General features: G+C 43.2%; 1 protein-coding gene across 1 annotated transcript in view; it reads right to left on the bottom strand.

The window, feature by feature from the left end:
• The window catches only part of UNC5D (unc-5 netrin receptor D), a gene marked incomplete at both ends in the record, with an annotated part of 118,937 nt that overhangs the window by 26,524 nt on the left and 70,200 nt on the right, over nucleotides 1-22,213 (bottom strand). Inside the window, 3 exons of the mRNA XM_080634429.1 lie at nucleotides 504-668; nucleotides 1,912-2,079; nucleotides 2,886-3,066. Coding sequence (XP_080490555.1) covers nucleotides 504-668; nucleotides 1,912-2,079; nucleotides 2,886-3,066 — 514 coding nt within the window. The remainder of the gene's footprint in view (nucleotides 1-503; nucleotides 669-1,911; nucleotides 2,080-2,885; nucleotides 3,067-22,213) is intronic.

The raw sequence follows: 22,213 nt of genomic DNA, 5'->3' as shown, positions 1-22,213 counted from the left end.
TCCCCCTTTGTCTTTCTGTTCAGGAACCCACCTCTCGCTCCAGCTGCAGGCCATGCAGGTGTAGATCCTGAACACCTGAACTCACCACGAAGTAGATTTGCTTTTATTTATCTTCTGTGTTAAAGGCAACAAATGGAATAAACTTTGACCTTAAACAGCTCTTGCACCAAGACCAGTCATTGTGGGGCTTTGCTGGCTCACTTGCAAGACAAGGTAGAAGGCTGAGAAGGACACTGAAATGTGGTGCAGCACGTGACTGTAATTACACATTGCAAAACCCCTTTAATTGGATTTTCAAACTCCTAACTTCTAGGTAAAGTGCGTGCTCTGTGGATTTCCACTTTCACACATGCAGCCCTCTGAAAACCATCTCTTTCACAGCAGTATTTGAGCTACAAGCGCTGTGCCGACACGGGTGTGTGGCACACGCTGCACCCCCTGGCTCACAGCACACGTTTCAGGCCATACCTCCCAATCCCAACCGAGTGCTGACTGTTCCTCACCTTGAATGCAGAGCCCTTCCGTGCAGTTCTCTGACTCCTGGCTCACGCCCTCGCAGTATTTGCCCCCGTTGCGGGGAGGCGGCGCGATGCATTCCCGAACCCTCAGGTGCTCGCACTCCGGGCTGCACACAGACCACTCGCTCCACACCTCCCAGCTTCCATCCACTGAATGGGGAGGAAGGAGAAACAAGCATCATCACTGTGTACTGAGCTGGCGTAGTCAAGGTCCTACCAAGAATACCTGTTTCCTATCTCTCCTCAGGTCACACCAAGTAAAGCTTCATTCCGAGGAGAAATAAACAGAGTTTGGTCAGATGTGATGTTAAAATCCAGCATTAGGATGCACCACCCCAAGCGTGCAGCATGGGAGCTTTTAGAATAGCACCAGTATGTAACACTCTGCAAACACAGTCAGTTAAAACTGCAGCAGGAAACATTTCCTTGGGCACCCAGCTATCAGCTTCTAAAGTTTCAGCACAAACTCTACTTGAAGCCAGGCTGACGTCGAGGCCGTGCATTTGCCTACCAGAGCAGGGATGCTGACATTGACAAAGAGACCAGGGCAGACCTGGCCCTGCAGACTTCTGGCTAATGCCCTGAGCAAGAGAGAGGATCAATCTGTTGCTCTGCTGACTGATTTATACCTGTCTCTGACCCTGTCCAATAATGAGAAGGGTTTCCACAGTTCCCTTTCCTTTTCATGCACAAATCAGACCAAAGAACACTCAGATGAACAGAGACATGTTTGTGTCATATGAAGTTTTTAAATCCCAGTTCAGCACATATTGTATTTAAAAACTCACAAAAGCCAGGAGAGATTTGTCAGGGTCCAGACAAGTTAATGATGTGACCACAGGCTAACACAGTCTCTTACAATACACATGCACACGGTTCTACCGACTTTCTTTAGCTCTATGTGTGAAACACCAAACCCAGAATCAGACAAGGGGGGGCTTCAGGTGAACAAATAAGGAAATGGAGTATCCAGGGGTCCATGCCCCATGTATGGCCCAAGCTCAGTTTCCAAAGGCTAATATGGATGGAAAGCAAACTTCTGCCAGCTCTCAGTTTTCTGTGTTTCCCTCTAGCATCCCTAACATCACCTCCCCTTCCCTGTACCACATCCACCAACATCATTTTTCTATTGAACCAGTTGCTGTTACTACTTAGTTAGCCTCAGTGTAAGTTAAAGCACTGACAAACCTGGCACATCAGGCCATAGCTGCTTGTGACCACTGCTCACACCTACATCAGGCTCTGAGCTGCAGCCTAAACAAAGATGCAAGTGTTTCCCATTTCCTTTTTGACCTCGGTGGGCTCGTCAAAGCACAACTGGCATTTCAGACTGAAACAGCTCTCCCATGAACGCTACCCAGGGTCAGTCCTTAGCAGACCGTGCATATCTCACCAGGGCAGAGAGAAGTGCAGGTGATTTTCTGTACGGACATCCCTTCACAAAAGGCACCTCCATTGAGTGGAGCAGGGTTGGTGCAGGTCCGGGAACGCTTCTGCCAGCCCCGGCCACAGCGAGCGTTGCAGTTGGACCACTCGGTCCAGGATGACCAGCCTCCATTAACTGCAAAACACCAACATGCCGAGGCTAAGAGACATCAACCAACACATCTGATCAGATCATGTCATTCAAAGGCAGAAGTTTGTTTTTACACTCTACGGTTAAATTCCAGGCTGCAGTAGGAGCATCGCTGCCCATCAGTACACAACCACATCAAGGCCATGGTGTCAGAGAACACAAGTATTTGTTCTGGAAGAGTACTATGCTCTAAGTGCAATGACTGACAGAGTCTGGGAGGGAGGCAAGAGCAGGCATTTCAATTCTCATAAAATGTTTTGCTTAAATCATAAACAAGACTTCCTGACTTTAAAATGGGCGATTCAGGAATGCTCTGCCTTCCCAATGAAAAGACTCATGCAGTAATAAACATGGAGAGCACAAGAGGAAGGTAATAAAGCCCTGGTTCTGCTCTTCTGTCCTTTGCTGCGTAACATCTGGATTCAGTAGTTAGGGCCTGGACGCTGCAGCAGCACAGATCCAATTAAGGCAGCCCTTTATGTACCTCTCCAGGCTTGTGCTCCAGGCTTTCCTGTACAGGCAAGGCTTATTTCTGTGGTTTAGATTATAATTGGATCTTCTTAGTATCTGGAGCAAGGACTGCTATTATTGACATAACTGCTGGGAATCCATCACAAACAAGCCCCTCATAATTCCAGCCTCTCTAAGAGCAGGAGGCAGCTCAGCCTTGAGCAACAGAACTGAAATTAGCCGTTTGATTCAGAACCAGCTGGATGCTAAAAATATGAAGTACTCCAGCACTAAAAGCACACACATCTATGTTCCTCTGTAACGAGCACGTTTGCACTGACCGTACACCACGACTGTGGCAGACATGCTCCTTCTCTTGGCAACGATGTTGGCAGCCATGCAGGTGTAGTTCCCCGAGTCAGACAGACGTGCCTGTCGAATGATGAGGTTGTGATCTGCTCTGGTGTCAATGTTCTCATCCAGGTTGGAATCTATGGGCTCCTCGTTCTTCAGCCATTCCACCTGGAGCAGAGAAGAACAGGAAGTAGGAAATGACAAGATGGAAGCAGGAAATCTGCTAAATTGTGTATTTCAGTGATTTCATTAATAAATGTCATTGTGATCTTTATTATAACATTAAAAGTGAAGCTAGGATGGGATTCCCAAAAGAGCAGACATTCACAGACTCAGAAACTATTCCTCTATTCCTGTTGTGAAGACCCCAGAGCTTATTAACGAAGCCCATCAAATTAAATGCTGGGTCACAGCAACATAGCAAATAATGAAAGAACAGAAAATGGCAAAGAGCTTGTTCAGAGCTGTATGGGTGTGGATTATAACGGAACCATTACTGTTGTTCTACTGGGCAAAAAGGAAGGAAAGGAGAGGAAGAAGAAGGTAAGGGAAAAAAGGAGAGCAATTAATCACACTCTCCCTGGTGGGGTAGGTAACTACCTCCTCAATGTTTAATCTGAGATGTGATGATAAAAAATGCTGGCTCATTCTAGTTGAGTAATTTCATTCACCTCCTGGTTCTCTTCACCAGAAACATTAAAGCTTGACCCTGAAATCATTTTCTTAAACAACTGCATCTTTATTTCCTCTGTATTTGCTCTTGAATCGACACTGTGTATTTTGGTTTTATTGTAGCTATTCATTTATTCAATTACTGTCCTGTTTAGGAGAGCCTTTTGGCTTCCCTAAGAGAAAGGCAAACCAGGGAAATGTCTGGAAACCTGTAAAGCCAAACGCAGACACTTGATGCCCTGGGCCAACCACCTCATTGATCTGATTGGGAATCAATCCTGCTTTGACTGCAGGAGCAGAGAGCCCCGACCAATGGAGATTCACAGCCCATGTGAAATCAGCTATCCCTGCACCTCAGAGGAAGGTGCTGTGGGCTGGTAACTTAGAAAGTGACTGATTTTTAGTCAAAGAATATGGAAGAAAATGTCAACAGACAAAAAATAGGAACTACTTACAACTACTGCTCTGGAAATGCAGTGCTTTACATGTCAAACAGTTGCACAGTGATCAGCGATCACCCGACCTTTGTAATCAGGCGGCTGACGTGTAGCAAGTATTATTAATTCCACTTATTTTGAGAGAGAAACAGAAGGTTGGAATCACACAAAGTGAAGTTGCACAGATTCCCAATTTCCATAAACCCCAGGCAGCGTTAGGATTTGTTGCAAAGGTACCTAAATACCATGAACTGCTGTGTATAATGTATCTGAGGAGACCCGGGAATTATCTTCAAGGCATTTCTCGACTTGAAACATTAAGAAGAAACAGTTAAGGCATGGTAAGCTGCTGCTACAGAAGTGAAGCATTAAAAATAGAAACAGAATTAACACGTTCTATTAAAAGACTAAATAAATAGGAGTTATTTTAATGCTCTTCCAGACCTGAAGGAGGTGTGGCTGGGCCCTGGAGTCAAATCCCCTTCCCATCTCAGTTCAGATGAATAACCTCGTTAGGAACTTGCGGAAGGACCTGGAACTTTGTGGTAATGAGCTTATGGATTTCCTAGCTCCAGGCATTCATTAGCGCTCTGCTCTGCGCAGATGGTCTGCGATTTGTGCACTTCCCAGTTTACAAACAAATCTGCACAAGCTGACCAGCAAAGCCAATTACAGTTCATGCCAGACAACAGCATCCCCTTCCAGCAGCATCCCTCACTGTGGTTAGCAGGGGACAGAAGGTGCGTGACCGACATGGCCACAGCTTCCTGTATCCCAGTCAGCCAAGAACTTACCCTGAAAGGAATCCAGATCTGTGGCACTGGTACCCTCCATGGTGACTATGGATTAAATAAAGTCATTGGTTTGCACATCTGTCATGAGACGCATTTCCTGAGTATGAAGTACATTATACATTTCATAGGGAAAGCAGTTAAAGGGTTTTAGATCTGTATGCTCTTCCTTAAGCTGAAGTTAACCAAAAATGGTAACAAAGGCAGACTATCACCATCAAAGCTCCCATTCAGCGCTCGAGCCAGGCCTGGCTATTTCTGCATTCTTACAAAGCTCTGTCATCACACTCCTTTGCTTTGCTGCTCAGACCTGAGCCTGCTTTAAACTGGGATTACTTTGTAAACTGTCTCCTTCACAGAAGTTTCAAGAGTTTTGGGACCAAAGGTTTTGTGTGCCCCAGTGCACACCACAACAAACATTCCCATGCGGTTTCTAAGTGAGCAGCAGCACCTGACCCAGCCGCGCTTATGTGTGTGAACCAGAGGAGACTTCCTTTGGCATTGTCAGAACACACACTCACCCTTTGTCATGAACTTCACACACGCCGCAGCTCAGGTGTCCTCATTTCCATTGCTAGAAGCACTCCAGGCAATCTCCTGGCCAACATGCATCCCCACGACTGACACCTCACCTCTACTGACCACGGGTGGCCAGGCACAGCTCTGGAGCAGCCACCAGCCAGCCCTGCTAAACCCAGTAACACTCAGCTCTTCCCTGAAGAGTGTCTCTTTGAACACATTACATTCCCCTTGGTCTGAGTGAGAGCAGGAACAATCAAGTAATCCATTCACTATTCGGTTTCCCTCTGCAGTGAACTGTATTACTCATTATCAGAGAGGGTTCCAGCAAAGAAACTAGGAATGCAATTTAAATTATGGAACAGCAGCACAAGCATAAATCAAGTGGCAGAAATTCAATGGTCACAGTCAGAATTTAAACTCACTTTATGTGCAGTGTAATGACAAACACAGTCGTGTCCAAAGAAATGACAAACATGTCTGCTACTACCAGAGTTCATTATTTCCCAAGTGCAGCTCTGGGGCAGCGAGTGGTGCATCAGGCTCCAGGTCCCGTGGCTGTTACACTCACGCTCCAGGGAGTACACAATTTTCCAGGAGGGAGCTCACACTGATCCACTGTTTGCTGAGTCTGGGGTGCCAGGCTTGGAGCATGAAAAACACTGACATTAAAGCAAAGTGTTTCAAAGAATGATGATCACGGTGAAGGGAGAACATTAAACAGATGGAACATAAACATGAACGCGTTGAGAGATGTGTGATCCAAAGAGGATTTGTAAGGGAGGGCAGCATTGCCTTTTGCTTCTTTTCTGGAGGCTTGATGACACTGCAAATACTCATCTCCTATTCCAGCTTCCCCTCCCTTGAAGAAAACTCAGATTTATGCAAACTCCTTCACTGCCTTTGCCCCAGCAGTCAGAAATGGGGAACTAACGGATGGATTTACAGGATAAACTGATAAAGGAGTCACGATGACAAAAGCTTGTGGTTACTTGCAGGGATGCAGCCTTTGGAATAATTCAGCACACACACAAATACACAAACACAGCCAAGCAAATGGAAGGCAACGAAGAAGCAGACCATGTCTCCACACTGAAATGAGGCACCGTGTTCCGAGCTGCCACCCTGCAGGGCCTGAGGAGTAGACTCAAAACTCATCAGCATTTCACTTCTCCAGCTTTCTCATCAGCAGAGGTCACACAGTTGCTTGTAATGCAATTAAATACATTTCTTTTTAAGAATTAGGCTGTCTGAAGATCTGAAATGTTTCCATCTTGAACTAAGTTCAAAACCTGCTATAATTTGCCACAAGTTTATATAAAAAGATCTGATTTTTTTCCCCTCTGAAATTAAATCTGCTCAGAATTAAAATACCCCCATCAATTTCTACCAAAGGCTAATCACATAATGATGTAGACAAGAAATGCAGGGGCAGGTATGGATTAACTCAGCTGCTACAGACTGGCTGGCAGGAGATGAATTAGCATAATCATAAATTTGTTCCAATTACAGACAGCAATTATCAAAGCCCAGCTTACAGCATTATCAACGTGAAATCAGTTAAATACACCACAGCCCAGGTAGATTAACAAAGGGAGTTGGTGAACTCTGGTTGTGCTGTAAAAATAAAGCTATCCTAAATCATCCACATTTCTGTCTGCTGTATCCAATACTGAAACAGCCCATCGGCTCCCCATGGCAGCAGCACAACTGCTGCTTGAGCTGCTGCAGGTGATGGAGTCTCACTGTGCTTAGCCTGTGTAAAAGAGCACACATATGTCAGACCCTTTTGTGTGTGTGTCCACACAGACACTATAGACAGACACCCTCCATCACCATCCAGGGGATTCAAACACTCTGGGGACTTGCGGCTACCCGTGAGAACACTGATGGAGGCAGGGCTGAGTTAGACTACAGGAAAGCTTGGGCAAAGGTTGCTGTGGTTCCCTTAAAGCTCTGCCCATTTTATAGCTTTTGTGGGAACAGAATGTTAGGCCCCAAAACCTCAACTGCTTTTGAGCCCAGTCATGGAGATTTAACACCCGACAGGAACGCCACAACACAGAGTTCTTGTTGGCACACATGATAATTTGGTGGGTCAGGAGACAAAAGACCTTGGTACTCCTGCGTTTAGATTATACTGTCCTGCCCTTTAAATACAACATCTGGCTTTCTCATGTGGTCAATAAACAGAGTACATATATATCAAAGATAATAGAGTTAGCATGTCAGCTTCTCTTGAGGAGAGAATCAATTGCTCTCACAATGCGAAATAAACGCCTCAGGATTTTGAGATGGGAAAGGTCAACACCTGACTTATGGCAGCACAAATGTTTCTATAGCACGGACAATGCACAGGGTTTAAATATGCTCTCTTTCAGATGGAGGAAGCAGCAAAAACATCCTCAACAATCCTCGGAGCCCACTCCACTGTTCATGATACCCTTAGAGAACAAGCCAATACTGGTATCTGTTGGATAAAACTGCTTTGGCAGTCTCAGATTCACTTCATATTTACAACAGAGCCACTGACCTGAAGTGCTGCGTAACCCCGCGTGCTGTCAGTGCCTCACACATCCCTCAAGCCTTTCTTTGTTCTCATTTCTTTCTGCTCACACTTCCCCTCCTCCAGATACCTGCCTACTGAAGGTGCCCGCTGCCTTACAACTGCTAATGTTAGCAAGGCTCAGAACCCTCAATCTCCTAATAAATACTGTCCAAAAAGCCTATTTAGTGTGAAGCTGTTAAAAATACCTATACATGTTTAAGACTGTGCCTATATATGTTTAAGGTTACTGAAGTTGATTCCAATGCCATTTTTGTAGTTGCCCATGAAGGTACTAAATTAATTCAATATAAATAATACAGAAGGCATCTCTACTTGAGCTCTTAGCTCCCGAAGAACAAAACTAACACTTCTATATTCAAAAGAACTGGGCGGTGCTGTATTTTCCCTGACTTTGCATTAAAAAAGAAGGAAAGAACCAGCTGAGAACTTCTAAAACTCAGAAATTTCTAGCTGAATGCTTCCTTCCCCCCCAACCCAACTGGAGCAAGAAACCATGTTTGAAGCTGATTTCTTTCTACAGAGAGTTTCTTTTCATAGAAACTGTTTGCAATAGATTCTCCTCCACACCATGATTAGCAGCAGGTACGTCAGGCTGCTGACACGTCCTCCACTGCCTCTGGAGCCGGCTGAAGGAGGCTGGATCACGATGCTGACGTTTGCTTGTATGAGTATTCCCCCCCATACTCATCAGCTCAGGCCTCTGGCTAGAAACAGTTCTTTCTACACTGATTTAGGTCTCATATTCTACAATCTTTAAGAGCCTTATGAAACATGGCTTTTAGTGGAAGACAGCAAGACACATCCCTTTCCACTCCTTTCAGATCTGGCAGGAAACTCGTTTCTGAAACATCAGGTGTGTCTGAGCTGGAGAAACTTTCCTCACTGTTAAGAGTTTGACTGGATGAGCGTGGGCAGGGCACGTGCTCTGATTACAGCCATGCATTAAGATGGCAGTGTGTCTTTGTTACACTTTGGTTTTGCTTTCTACCCTCAGACTCAAACAAAGAAGTAGGAGAAGCCTCCAGCAGCATAAATCATTGTGGGAGATTAATAAAAACCAAAGGCCACTTTGCTGGATACCAACCATTCGTATCTACCTTTATGATCACACAGTTATTTTATCAACCCAATCAGAACTCATTAATCTTCCCTGCTCGGAGCCTATCGCTAGCAACACACCAGAAGCAGGTCAGCAGTACCTGCTGCCTTTGTTTAAATTAATCCACTGAGGGAATACCAGTACCCGATCGTTTAATCACAGCGCTGTCACTCTGTTCTGGTAAGCATATTTTTCCTTCATTAGATTGAATGTATAATCTCATTACATAAATCTGACACACTGACTCACACATCAATCAGCCCAGGCTTTTGTCGGTTGTACTGTGGAAAGCAGCACAGGAATCTTCTCTTGGAAGAGATGCGCTCAGTTGTTGGATCACCTGAAAGCCCAGGGCTGCTTGCTGCTTATGCTCATTTTCTCTCCTATTGTCACACTGTGCGTGGTGTGCAGCCAGTGTTATTTGCTCCATGAAGCTCCAACAGCAGGGGAGGCAGGAGGGATGACTCGCACTCATGGCACTCTCTACACCATGGTTCGTCCTCTGAGCTACATCCAGTTCACAACAAAGCGAGTGTTTTTGTGTGCTTTAAAAAACACAGCCAAAAATTCCTATTGCTGAAAAATCCGGAGGAGAATCAAGGCTGACAAGGGAAGGGGTGAGTCAAAATGCAATTCAGATATGCTTCTGAATAACTATAATGGGAAAGGTTACAGCCTGTACGTACATCGCAATTTGTAACACTAAAGGTGGGCAAGGAGTTGACTCAGACATGCTATTTCAGAACACTGTTATAAAGACACAGTGCTAAATGTGCCATTGCTAACGGTACATTGTCTGATTGTTAAAGGTATCATCAGATCCCCCCTGCTGTTTCTGGAGGAATAAGTATCTCACATTAATTGGAATGCTGGGTTTTACCTCGGTGCAAAGATTATGAATGAATCAGCATTAATAAACCCAAAGGTCATTACACGGCTTCCATGGTAGTTTTCCAGTGGGGCAGTGCACACAAAGGACTTCAATGACTGTAGAGTAAGCAGAAATCAATGATCAAGCTGAAACTCAACTCCTAATCGCTTGACTATAAAGCTCAGCAGCATCAGTGAGCAGATGAGACTCATCCAGAGCTTTTCTTTTTTCCAAACAACTCAAATCTAAGTATATTCAGCAATGCACAGAACTTGTTTAAAAGTACACATCGCACACTACATGTTTCTCATTAGTGTGCATTAGGATGGTTAGAGAGACACAAACAGCTGAAGGCCCCAGGGATGGTGCTCATGGGGCGGTTGCATTTGTTTTGCCACGGACGGGTGTTTGAAAAGTCATTCTAATTGCAGTTGACACTGAAAAAGAACATTTTTAGATAAGATTATTGGGAATGTTTACAGTGCTCTGCTAACATGGCTGCTGATAGGCAAGATCACGCTTATAGGCAATTCTCAGAGATAATACACTCATCCCAGAAAGCTTATGGTAATTGAAAACTAAGAGTACAAATAAAGAGCATGAGGAGAAGACTGAAACATGCTGCAGATGCAGCCTTCAGGAATCAGCAACAGAAACACCAAACCACAGTAAAGTGGTCACAGTGGTCAGACCTGCTGCTGGTACAGCAAGAGGCCAGCACCGAGAAAACCTCCAACTACCTGTTTGCTCTTACCAGCAAAGCTTCCAAATCCTTGTAGGGCTCCTTCACACAATTACTTTCATTATTTATAATTATAAACATAATGATAGGGTCTTATAACTTCTCCTTTCATGTTCAAGCCTTCAACGTTAAGAACACTTCCGAAAATAGTACCAGAAAAATACATGCCACTGCAAAACTGTACCTCAAAAAAGAAAAGCTCCAAAGCACCTCTTCATAAAAAGGAATTATCTATTCAGAAGAGCTACAAAGTTATCTGGTTCGTTTCTCCTCATTTTAGCAATCTAATTCAGAAGGGGTTTGCTGCAGCATTTCTATTCCGCGACCTCAGTGCCTCCTGGGGGTACTGATTTAATTCCAACAAGGCAAATCTCAAGGAAAACAAACATTTTTCCTATTGGAGGACATCAGAGCTCACAGTTCAGCTGCCTGCATGAAACACAGCACACACTCATCTGGAGCCGACAGCCGAGAGGTTTTTCCAAATATAAGGTCTATGTGCAGGGACTAAGGTGCTTCCAATAGCTGCAAAATGTACAAAATCAGCCAAAGAGGCACCTGGAGAGGCACAAAGGGGATGAGAGCTGACAAATGTCCCTGTTTCAAATAATTGGTACAGGTATAAAAAGGATCAGGTACAAAAATGAAGTGACAGATTTAACACATTCAATCAGTGCAGTGGCAGAATAACAGGGAGAGGGGTATGATCTCACACTGCATGTCAGGAAGGCAAACACAGGGTAAATGTTCCTCCTCTCCCCAGTGCTGGTCCAAATGGGAATGCAGAGGCTGTGGGGGCCTGTAGCTAAAGGAACAGCTCTTTGCTCAGCCTGGGAGAGTTCTGCATATTCATGGTAAAGTCCCTGAGTTCAAACAGTGCTAAATACCTCTGAGCTTGATTTCCAAGAGAAATCATAGAACATGCTCACCTGGAAGTTAATTCTCTTCCCACTAAGTAATAAAGATGTATCAGGAGCAGGGTTTCCACAGTACTGGTACACTGGGTATTTCTTCTGGCCAGCAGACATCCCAGTGATGAACCACCACTCCATTCAAACAGACTACAGCTTAGGCACAGGAGTGAACACTCAATTCAGGTGGCAGCTGTATTACAGAACGAGAACAACTCTTGATCTAACACACAGGGAGTCCAAATAAACGGCTTTTGTGGAGATCTTACCTGATCTATGACTCCCTGAGATTGCTGTCATATAATGAGATGTATTTTGTGGATGAGGCTGAGGAGATTGACAGATCTTCTCTGAGCAGCTTGAACAATGGGCAGCAACACCGAACAATGAAAAATGCTCAGGACATCCCTACAAAAGCCCTCTTAGAAACTCCTCTTGACTCAAGTACTCAAAAGGCATTGTTTTAAATGCCCATGTCACTTTGTGAGCACTACACTGTAAAACAATGAGACACTCAACATCTTTAAGCACATTATGGTGTGCAGAGGCTCAGTAGCTCCTGCAGCACACCTGGCTGACCCCCTTTGCTCATTCAAGCGTGTTTTCAAAGGGGTGTTTGTTTGCTCCTTAGCTGTCTGCGGTGGAAACAAGGACAAGCATTAGGAAAAAAGCACTGCATTAACAACATGGGCTCTCCACAGCGTTTCAGAGTTGCCAATGACCAAAAAAGAACATCCAAAATACATCCAGTGCAATGCTGGGCAGCTTAGCAACAGAATTAAAACCAAATGTGATTGTAATGAACAAACAGCAAAAAACCCAAAGCATTAACCTACCTTGTACGACCAGATACCCCAATTTCTGTAACTGGTGGTGCTGCCCTGAAATGCATACAGCTAACCCACTAAAATGTCCATAATGTATTTAAAAGACTACCAGTTCTGTGCAGAGCAATGCCCTTTTTATTCCCCACTTACACAGAATAACTGTGAAATCTAAGCCTTTTTATTTCAGCATATTGAGCAATAGCATTAAAGTGGTTTTTACAAGCACTGATAATCACAAGCCTTTTCTGCCTTTGAAACCTGTCCTTTGTTTGAACCTCTACAGAGTATTACTGCAGGCTCTGTACTGTGTGTATCACAACTCCTGTTGTAATTCCTAATCCATGATCTACACTGAGTAAAAAAATAACCAGAGCACTGAAGATGAAATACTGTAGGAGAAAAAACAGAAAGGTAACAGTGAAGCAGACATTTCTCTCAAAGAAGACAGTGATGAAGGGCAAGGAGTGAATACCAGATGTGACCAAAGATGAAACAGCATATAAAAGAAAATAAACTCAGTCTTGATCCTGGATTTGTGCTGTCCATGGAGCAGTCCCAGGCTTCAACAAAAAAGCTTTAATTGAGCAGATGGTTCATATATAAGCCCTACATATTATTAGATTATCATGGTCTTAATCTGATCAGTCCATACCAACACATCCTGTATTGGCCACAATAACTGCCCATTTCTCCCTCTTTGCTAGACCTGGAAAAGGCAGTAATGATGTAGATACCTACAAGAAACACCTATTTCCCCAGCTCAGTGAATAATCAGCTGTCAGCCTGCAAGTGGTGCTGCAGTTACCAGAACCTTCACTCTCCAAGGACAGACTTACACAATTAAGTCTATGAAAAATCTCTGTTCAAGCACACAATGTGGCTTGACTCTGGAAATGCTTCTTCCACTCACTCGTGTGCAGTGACTTCCAAAGCGGTATCTGTACTTCATAACTCTTTACTACCTTATGCCAAAACTGATCTTCTGTACAATTCTACACAGAGAACACTCCTAAGTTAGGTATTTGTGCAACTCTGAACATCCTCTAAAGATACATATATATAAACTGTCATTAAAATGTTGCTTTTCTAGAATAAAGGACTCTTTTTACCCCTGAAATGTATTTTAAAGGTATAATTCAGAAAGAGCAATACTGCATATGTACCAATTCAAACAGGATTTTAAGACCTTACATCTGTCAGCTGGCTGCCACCCGAATGACCTGAAGGTTACATCTACCCTGCTCTGAGACAGCAGTCTTCTGTAGTACCTCAGAAGACCTTATTAATGATTGTAACACCTTTATGTCTTAGGAGTCTGACCTGCTAACCATCACAACAGGGCCTGGGCTATGTCAAGGTGAATGTGTCTGGTCAGAGACATTAGCAACTACCATAATACTTGGATTTGTAATATGACCAATATGCTCATTAAGAGCATATTAATATATGCAATATGACAATATGTAAGATATGGACTATGACAACACTGCTCATTAAGAGTTTGGAGCAATGCTTCAGTAGCAGGCTGAAGATCTGAGGGTTAGACAAGACTCCAGCCCACAGAGACCTCCAACCAACTATGGAGAAAGAGTGAGGGGTTCTGAAATGCCAAACCCTGCTTTTCATCACTAACAGTGAGAGTTAAGAACTTGCGTAGTTCCTTCACAGAGCAAAAGGAACTGATTTCACTGTTCCAAATGGAACATCACCTGATTTTATCATGTCAAAGTTAACTGTCAGATTTCTTACAGCTTCCCATAACTTTATGATTTGAAGTATGTGAATGCTGGCTGCAGCGGCTCAAAGTAAAACCAGTTTATAGGAAGGGCTTCCATGCAGATAAATAATAATTAAACAGATTGCACACACCCGAGACCTCAATCTTGAAAGTGAAATGTCTTCAGTGAAAAATGAAACACATTTATTGCATTTGTAACTAACATACCCTAAAAGTAAAGCAAATATTGATATTCCAGGCACAAGACTCAAGATCTATAACTAACTGTATAAAATGCATGCTGTTTGCATTTAGCAATCATACTCTGTTTTCCATAACTAGAAACAAGACTCATTGAAGTCTATAATTCACCAGCCTTTTTTGTCATAGTATTTTACTACAATACCATTATCCTGCCATATTACATTTACTGTATGTGTACAAGTCCCATAAATACACAAGCCTATGTAAAACAGGCAGCAATGACTCTCACTACTTTTGGAATCCTTGCAGCTTTTGAATTTTATGTGGGTTTCCTATTTTGTTGATGTGTTTGCAATGGAATATGTACTGCCCAGAAGAGAAATGATTTTACATTTCCATTAAAAGCTACAGTGGTAAATAAACCATCAGAACTCATGCAGATATTCCCTGGAACATCCACAACAGTCCATTAAAATGCCAAAATCTGTGCTGAACATTTGAAAGAGTAGCAGTGGATACAGCACATTTAGAACTTGACTATATGCACGTATTAAATGATAAAGATATTGGAGAGTATTGCACAAACCCCTGCAGAGCACTCCACACAAGTTTACACTCATCAGGAACAGTTTAGCACAACACCTGCCCTTTTAGTACCAAACCAACCCACCCATAAACAAAAGCCAGGCAGGAGCAGTGGAAAGAGCCGCAGGTTGCTCCTAATGCTCGACTATGAGCTAGTCTCATCTACAGATTTAGTCTCAGAGAGTATTTATTTATAATAAAAGAGATTTAGGATGAATTTTAAGGTCAAGTTCTGCTCAAATTTGCACCTCATGCATCACAACTGACTTCAACTCTGTTACTCATCAAGCGTTTCTGGTTGGGAATTGCTCCCCCTGAGCTAATCCATTCTACAGCATTATCACCCTTCTTCAAAATTAAGCCATACTAAGTTCCCATTAAACACAGGTCTCCAGAGGCTGACAGAACCTCCTCCTGATGGTGAATTTCAGAGCAGAATACAGAAGCTTACTATCCAATTAAAGAAGCATTTAAAACCCGATTATCAAGTCCACTAATTTGAACAGGAGCAACCTATGACAGCTTGAGACATTTAAAACCCTTTTGTCACTGATGGAGGAGTCAGGAGTAATATGCCTCCACTATACCACATCACCTGTCTAAAAAGATTACTAGCTACAAAAGCAAGCAATTTATTTGCTCCTGTACCAAAAACAATTAATATTTTACTGTCTGAAGCCCTAATAAGATAGGACATGCAGGACAGATTATCCTAAACTTAATTAAATGAATATTGACTGAGTATTTTCCAGGTTACAGTTCAAGACCTGTCTGACAACAGTCACAGAGCGCACCATCACGACTACCCAGGACCAGACAATAAGAAGGAATCACCATCAGTGAACTAGAAAGGATGCTCTAATTTATGCTGTTTGCCGAGTCTCTCACAAGCCACCAGGATCTATCAGTCGCATCGATTCCAAGTGCTTCACCTAAGCTGGTACAGAGCTGCATGAAATGACAGAATCAAGTTGTCTGCATTCTTCACTGCTTCACTCCAAAAGTAAATGATTGTGTCACTGAGAGGCAGTGACTGCAGTGCTCAGTATGTTCTTAAGAGAAAGAAAAATACCCTTTGGCAACAGTACAGGGAAACACTAAGGCATGATTAGGGTTACCAACCTGCCAGCATTATGGATGTGAAATCTTACCAAAGTTGCTTTATATAGTCAAGGTAATAGGTATGAATGGCACTATGTCATGTTAATGGCAGGGCTGTAATACATAGGAAATAGCAGTACAACATGTATTTCTCAAGGATGAGGGCTTAATACCTACTCAGAACTCGCAGCTTGCATCCCCATTGCTTTGCACTTTGTGTATCGATTTAAAGCTGAGATTTGTAAGAAGTGGCTGGTGACAGAGCCTGGCCGGCTGGCTCGGGGCCCCAGGTGTATTTAGCTCCTTTAAACACCTTTGTGAACCTACATAGGAAGGGTTACAGAGTCTTATATGATTGTGTAGCATCTAAAATGCCTATCAGCAGCTCTACATGGCATCGAGACCAAAAGCCAGGCAATCTGGACCATGCAAACGCTGTTTCACATGCACAGGAGCACCAGGGAAGCCAGCTTTATGCTGAACAAAAGAAGGACCTCAAAGACTACGTGCTTTAGAGAAGAATTATTGAAATGCAGAAGGACGCGGAAGAAAGTATTAAAACAGAATGGACAGGAGACTGAAAATGCTAACATTCAGCACACACACAAAGAGCAGCAAGCTTGTGAAAGACGGCAAAAAGGAGGATCTGTTTTTTGTGTCTTCCACCATTACTCCCAAAAAAGAAGAGTTTCCACAAACCAGAGAACGCAGACTAGAGAGAAACTACTTAAAGAAAGACTAAAAGGACAGCGGAGAAGCAAAGAAAGAATGTCAAGAAATTCACTTGAGATGATGACCAGGAGAAGAAACAAAAGGTCTTATACATTGTACTGTATAAAATGAAGCACCACCTCAAAACCATCGGAATCCCACAGAACAGAAAGCAAAATCAATCTATAGCACTTACTGACTGAGCCACACGCTGAAGCTCTGACCTCGGCATATTACTACTGGTCCCAAGATAGACTGCACAAGTGCCTCTTGATAAAGCTTTTTCCAGGATTGGAATGAATGAAGAGGGAATGCCAGGGAACTTGAAAGGCAGGGATGGGGAAGTGAACAGAGACCGCTGGACTCTGCTCTTTAAAACAGGCTAAGCTCTGCCTCACTTGCTCCAGCCAGTCTTCATGCTACATTTTCAAGGCTGAACTGTAGCCATTTATAAGCCAGACACAGGACTTGTTCAGAGCCTGGCTGAATGCAGAGTATGTTTTATGCAAGGCTATAGGTTAAGGTTATACTTTAAAAATCATCTAAAACCAGTGCAATACTTGCTTGGTGTGAGATGAAGGAGCACACCATGAAAACTTTAGTGTCTTCCTAGGAATAACACAAAGTAATAAACTAAACTTACGCACCACCAACAAAAAAGCACAAAACACACAGATAGCACTGTGCACTGGAAGAAACCTAATACCTGCCAAGTATGAGAAGCATTTCACCTCAATAACATGATGCACTTTGAATAGCAGCTGAGTCTTATGTGGGGTGGGCTGCTCACCAGGGCAGGACTCTGCAGATACATCTGATGTGGTTTTAGAGATGAGCTGATGGGCTACCTGAGCTCAGGGAGCCTGGTGTGTAGCCATGCACTAGCCCAATGTGCCACAACGGCACAACAGCCATGTAGTACCTCAGCTGCTCTGTACCTGACCCTGAATTCACTAAAGCTGCCGTAAAGGTTTCCTTCTAGTAACAGAAGTTTGTGTGTGAAGGAAGGCTACTGCTGTTCAGGCTGGCAGATCATGCAGCCTGACGAAATGCATCATGTATTATGTCACTGCCAAATACACTGCTTTAAAAATGTCTTTTTAATAGAGAGAAGCCATTCTTTCCTTCACGAATTTCTTCAAACTGTTCCCCAAACAACAAGCTGTACACAGCGAGCAAGGTTGGTCTTGTGAAGAGATGCAGATGATGGACAGTAGCGAGGCTAAAGACGTTGCTCCGGCAAACCTGATACTCAACTATGCATTTTCTGAGAGGAGAACTCAGCCCTCCCTTTCCTCTCGTTTTCATCATGCAGGAAAGAAGCAGGAATACTTCCTCTGATATCTATCTCAGCAATACAAGCATCATGCCCGGAGATCCAAGCCCACGGTACCCACCTGGCAGCCTGACGACAACAACAACCAGCAGACGAGGATTCAGCAGAGCTTGGCTGACTCCTACACTACACCACTGCCTCTCTGCAAACACTCCAAGCTGAACGAGGCCTCTGTTAACACACAATTAATAAACTTATCTATGGGGAGAATCTGTTGTGGGACTGGAAGCCAGAACTGTCTCTTCCCTAGGCCAAATCTGCACCAGAGAGAAAGAAATGGCTCTGGTCCCATCAAACCTGTGCCAGCAGAGACTCTGTTATATTTAAATCAACATTTGCCACAGCAGGGGATTATCGGATGCTCGACTTAAATGCTGGATTTTCTTTTTTATTTTGATGTTTAACTCATAAAAACTGCATTTATTTGGGTTGGGTGCTGATGTCTGCAAGCACAGCTGCTCACCAGCTCTGTTTCGCTTGCCATGTGAATGCATGAGAAGAGGATTTAAAACCTCTTTCCAGTCTGCTTGGTGTCAGCATTTGGGTTTTCTTGCTCTCTTGCTGCTGTGACAAATGTACCCTGAATGTCCCATACCCTCAGCAACCTCCCAAAGCAGAGGTGTGCGGGATCTTCTCATGTTCCCTTCTTCACAGAGGGAAACTGGAGACAGGAAACCTGCTAACAAAGGCTGCAGAAACTGGAACACAGGGTGTGCTATGGAGTGACTGAAGACAGCAGACCTGGACCTGCACATAACCTGAAAGGCAGCAGGTCCTAGGAGCCCAGGAGACAATGTGTGCTATTACCACGTTCAGGGGTAGGCACCTATCCTGCCCATGCACAATTCAAAATGGTTTCATGACTTGCTAAAGCTGTCAGAACTATTTGAAAGGGTAAACCTCAGTCACTCAATTTTCTACCGCTGTTGCCACATAAGGTTTTATTATTGGTAAAATCAGGCACATTCAATAGTATTTCATGCACACAAAATGGACACTGGTGCCATAAAGAGTGTAATCAAATTCTCAGAAAAAGAATGCAGATTGAGAGAGATGCTCCTTTCCATGTCTTTTACTTAGGACCCAGCTGACACAAGCAACTGAAATTTGCTGCTAAATGAATCAAGACAGTACAGTGCATTTCAAAGCAGCATTAAAATCAGTGCTTGCCTCAGCAGGATTTGGTGCTCCTGAATCATGCTTGTATAACATTAAAGCTGAGTTAGAATATTGCTGTTCTTTATTTGTTATCCTCCTTGATCGTTTGCTTTCACTAATGTGTTTTTCAGCTTAAAGACTATTTACTAAAGCTGAACAGTATGAGCACACAGAGCATTGACCATGTCACGTGAGCTACCACTATTAGTAAATTAATTCATACAAGCCAAGCTTTAAGCCATATACAGTTCAGATGCATTTAAACTACAGCTCCAAACCTTTAATCTATGTTCTCCTAACTTCTTTATATACATATTGTGTGCAGAAATTAATGAGTGTATCAAACAATCTGGTGATGAGATACGGAAGCCTTACTCATCCTGGAACAGATGGTGGGAACAGAAATTGCTCCCAACAAAACTAAACTTGATCTAGAGGAATTCTCTCTAGAGAACCTCTCTGTGAGGTTTGCTCTTGGTTGCTGCATGATCTGTGTCATCCCACCCCAAAAATGAATTACCAAACCAAAGGATTGGTACTCACAGGCCAAAATGCTGACTGAGGACAGCTCAGGAGTTCCCAGATGTGGACCCCTGATGCTGCTACTTGGTTAAACACTTTTCCTGCACAAAAGCACAGTAAGGGGTTGCCACTGATGGCACATAATGGCATAAATATGCCTGGGAATTGATCATTTATTCAGCACCTCTGCCTACCAAGAATGGCCCAGATCCACTCACCCAGTTTTAAACCAGGAAACCAGCAGTGGCTGGAATCACCGAAGTGAAAACATGTGAGGAAAGACTGGAAGTGTGAAAAGGAACAGGGGGAAAGACAGACAACCTCTCCTGTAGCAAACTATGCTATCAGCTCTCATTAACAAATATCCCTGCTTTTCACTTCTTCTAGGACCAATGACAGGATTTTTCACATTAAACTATGGGGTAGAACAAGAGCATTTAATGCTTCTATCCTTAGATTTAAGAAATCTTCAGCACCTTTAAGCCGGAGAAAAACAATTCCAGAGATGAAGATTTATATTCTTGATAATGGGGCAGGCTCACATAAATAACTGAGCTCAATTTAAGTTTCATTCCAATTGTAAAGTGTCTGCCTCTTATTGAGCTGCAGCGGCAAGATTAGAGCTTTGACTGTATCATTCATTCATGGCCTTTGTCAGAAATAAATCACTAGATTTAACTAGTGGCTATAGGGAGCACAGGAAACGTGTTCCTGTTCCTGAACTTCTGCACTTGATGGAATAATCAGAATCCTCCCCTGGGATTCAGGCACATATCGGCACGGTAACGTGAAAGGGCCTGGAGTCTCCTATCCATTTTAGTTTTCGTTTGCATTTCCAGGTCCATGCAGAGTATGGATTAAACAAACAAACCCCAACAATGCCACAATTAGCATCTATTTTGCATCTAATGAAACAGAAGACAAGCTTCTTTGTCTGCAGTTATTTCCAGCTTTGTGTTTTCATCTCGGGCTTCATCCAAACTCTAATGAAATAAACTCTTGGATCAGAACCACAGATCTGTTGCCAGCACTGGGTTTTGAAGCCTTCCACACTTCTCAGTACCCCCATACCAATTATTGAGCAAGACTTACTGGCTAGCTCAGTTATTTTTCATCCACATTTAACAGGGCAGGTTGACTTTACCTTGAAAACACTGCAAGAGTTTATAACCTCAAGCTTACTGCCACAGAGCAGAGCTATTACTTAGTGAATCTGGTACCCAGTTTCTAAAGACACTGCATTATTTCCAGTAGACTGTTTACCTGAGCACAGAATTAGCCTTGATTCTGAGCCTTTATGTGAGATTTTATTGTCCAAAGCAAATATGACCTGTTAAGATTTAGAGGCTGTATTAGCAGCAATAACAATTTTACAATCAACATCAGTAAATCTGGGTTTATTGAGAACTTTACAGTCTTTAACTGTAGAAAGCAATTAAAATGTCTGTTTCTCACTGGATATAATACCTAACTTTCATACAAGACACACATCCTGTTTAATTGTTGAGTGTAAAGCAGTGTAGTTCAAATCATTCTAAAATTCTCAGTAAAATTCAAACAGTGATGACTGAAAATCACCTTTTTTTTCCCTAAAGTGGCTGAATTCCAATAAAAAATAACATTTTTAGCTATTAAACTGTACAGAAATTGGAGAACAGTCAAATGTGTGCACTCCAGTTCAGCAAACCATATGTGTTGGGTGGAATTGTACCTATCCTCATTGGTTTCTTTTGATCTTAAAGAAAACACATTCTCTATAGTTTTTAATTTGAAAACTCTCCTTTAAGTGCTGTGGTTTTGGAATCAGTAACAAAATCAAACTGACATACAGGCCTATGAGAGCAGTTAGGGCAGGAAAACACCCTACCGTCTCCTGAAGGAGGTACTAGGATCCCCATCACTTTAAAGAACACCGCTTCAGTGAACAGAGTGTAATGAGAGACATGAGGAGTACTTGAGCCTAGAAAGTTTTGAGAGAGTGCATTAGGCAGCTGAAGAGAGAAGAAAGTGGTGGGTGAAAGAAGAAGGGAAGGAAGAGGGAGATGATCAGATTTGAAGGCACTGAACAAGGCAGAATTCCTCCAGGAAAACCAGGCTGACACAAAGCACCAGGACCACAGGTCAGGTTATTTCCACAGCTAAGGCTCTGCAGTCAAGTAGAGGCTTCATTTCACTTTGTAACTGCTTGTTTCCAGCCTTTCTCCAGCACCTCAGCACTTAATTTGGGGTATTTTATGAAGAAACATTCACTTATTTTACTATAGTTTTGTGGAATGAGGGGAACCAGCGTTAAAGGAATAAGCAAAATGGAAATGTTTACCACAGAGAGAGCACATTTCTGTGAGACAGGATCCACTGGCACTCTGGAGGGATGTGCACTCACAAAACCTGGGTTAGCAGCTCACGTTGTCTGAGAGGAAGAGGTCACTGAGGTTGCCAGCTGGTGGCTTTGGGGGATCTCTGCAGGCAGCGATTTCCATCCCTTCTGCAGAGCGTGGGCAATGAATCCCACACAGACAAAGGATTGTTTGGCAATTACACCT

The sequence above is a fragment of the Psittacula echo genome (assembly GCF_963264785.1).
Source record: "Psittacula echo genome assembly, chromosome: 25".
Classification (NCBI taxonomy): Eukaryota; Metazoa; Chordata; class Aves; order Psittaciformes; family Psittacidae; genus Psittacula; species Psittacula echo.
The sequence above is the reverse complement of the archived record's forward strand: the minus strand, read 5'-3'. Positions and strand labels throughout refer to the sequence as shown.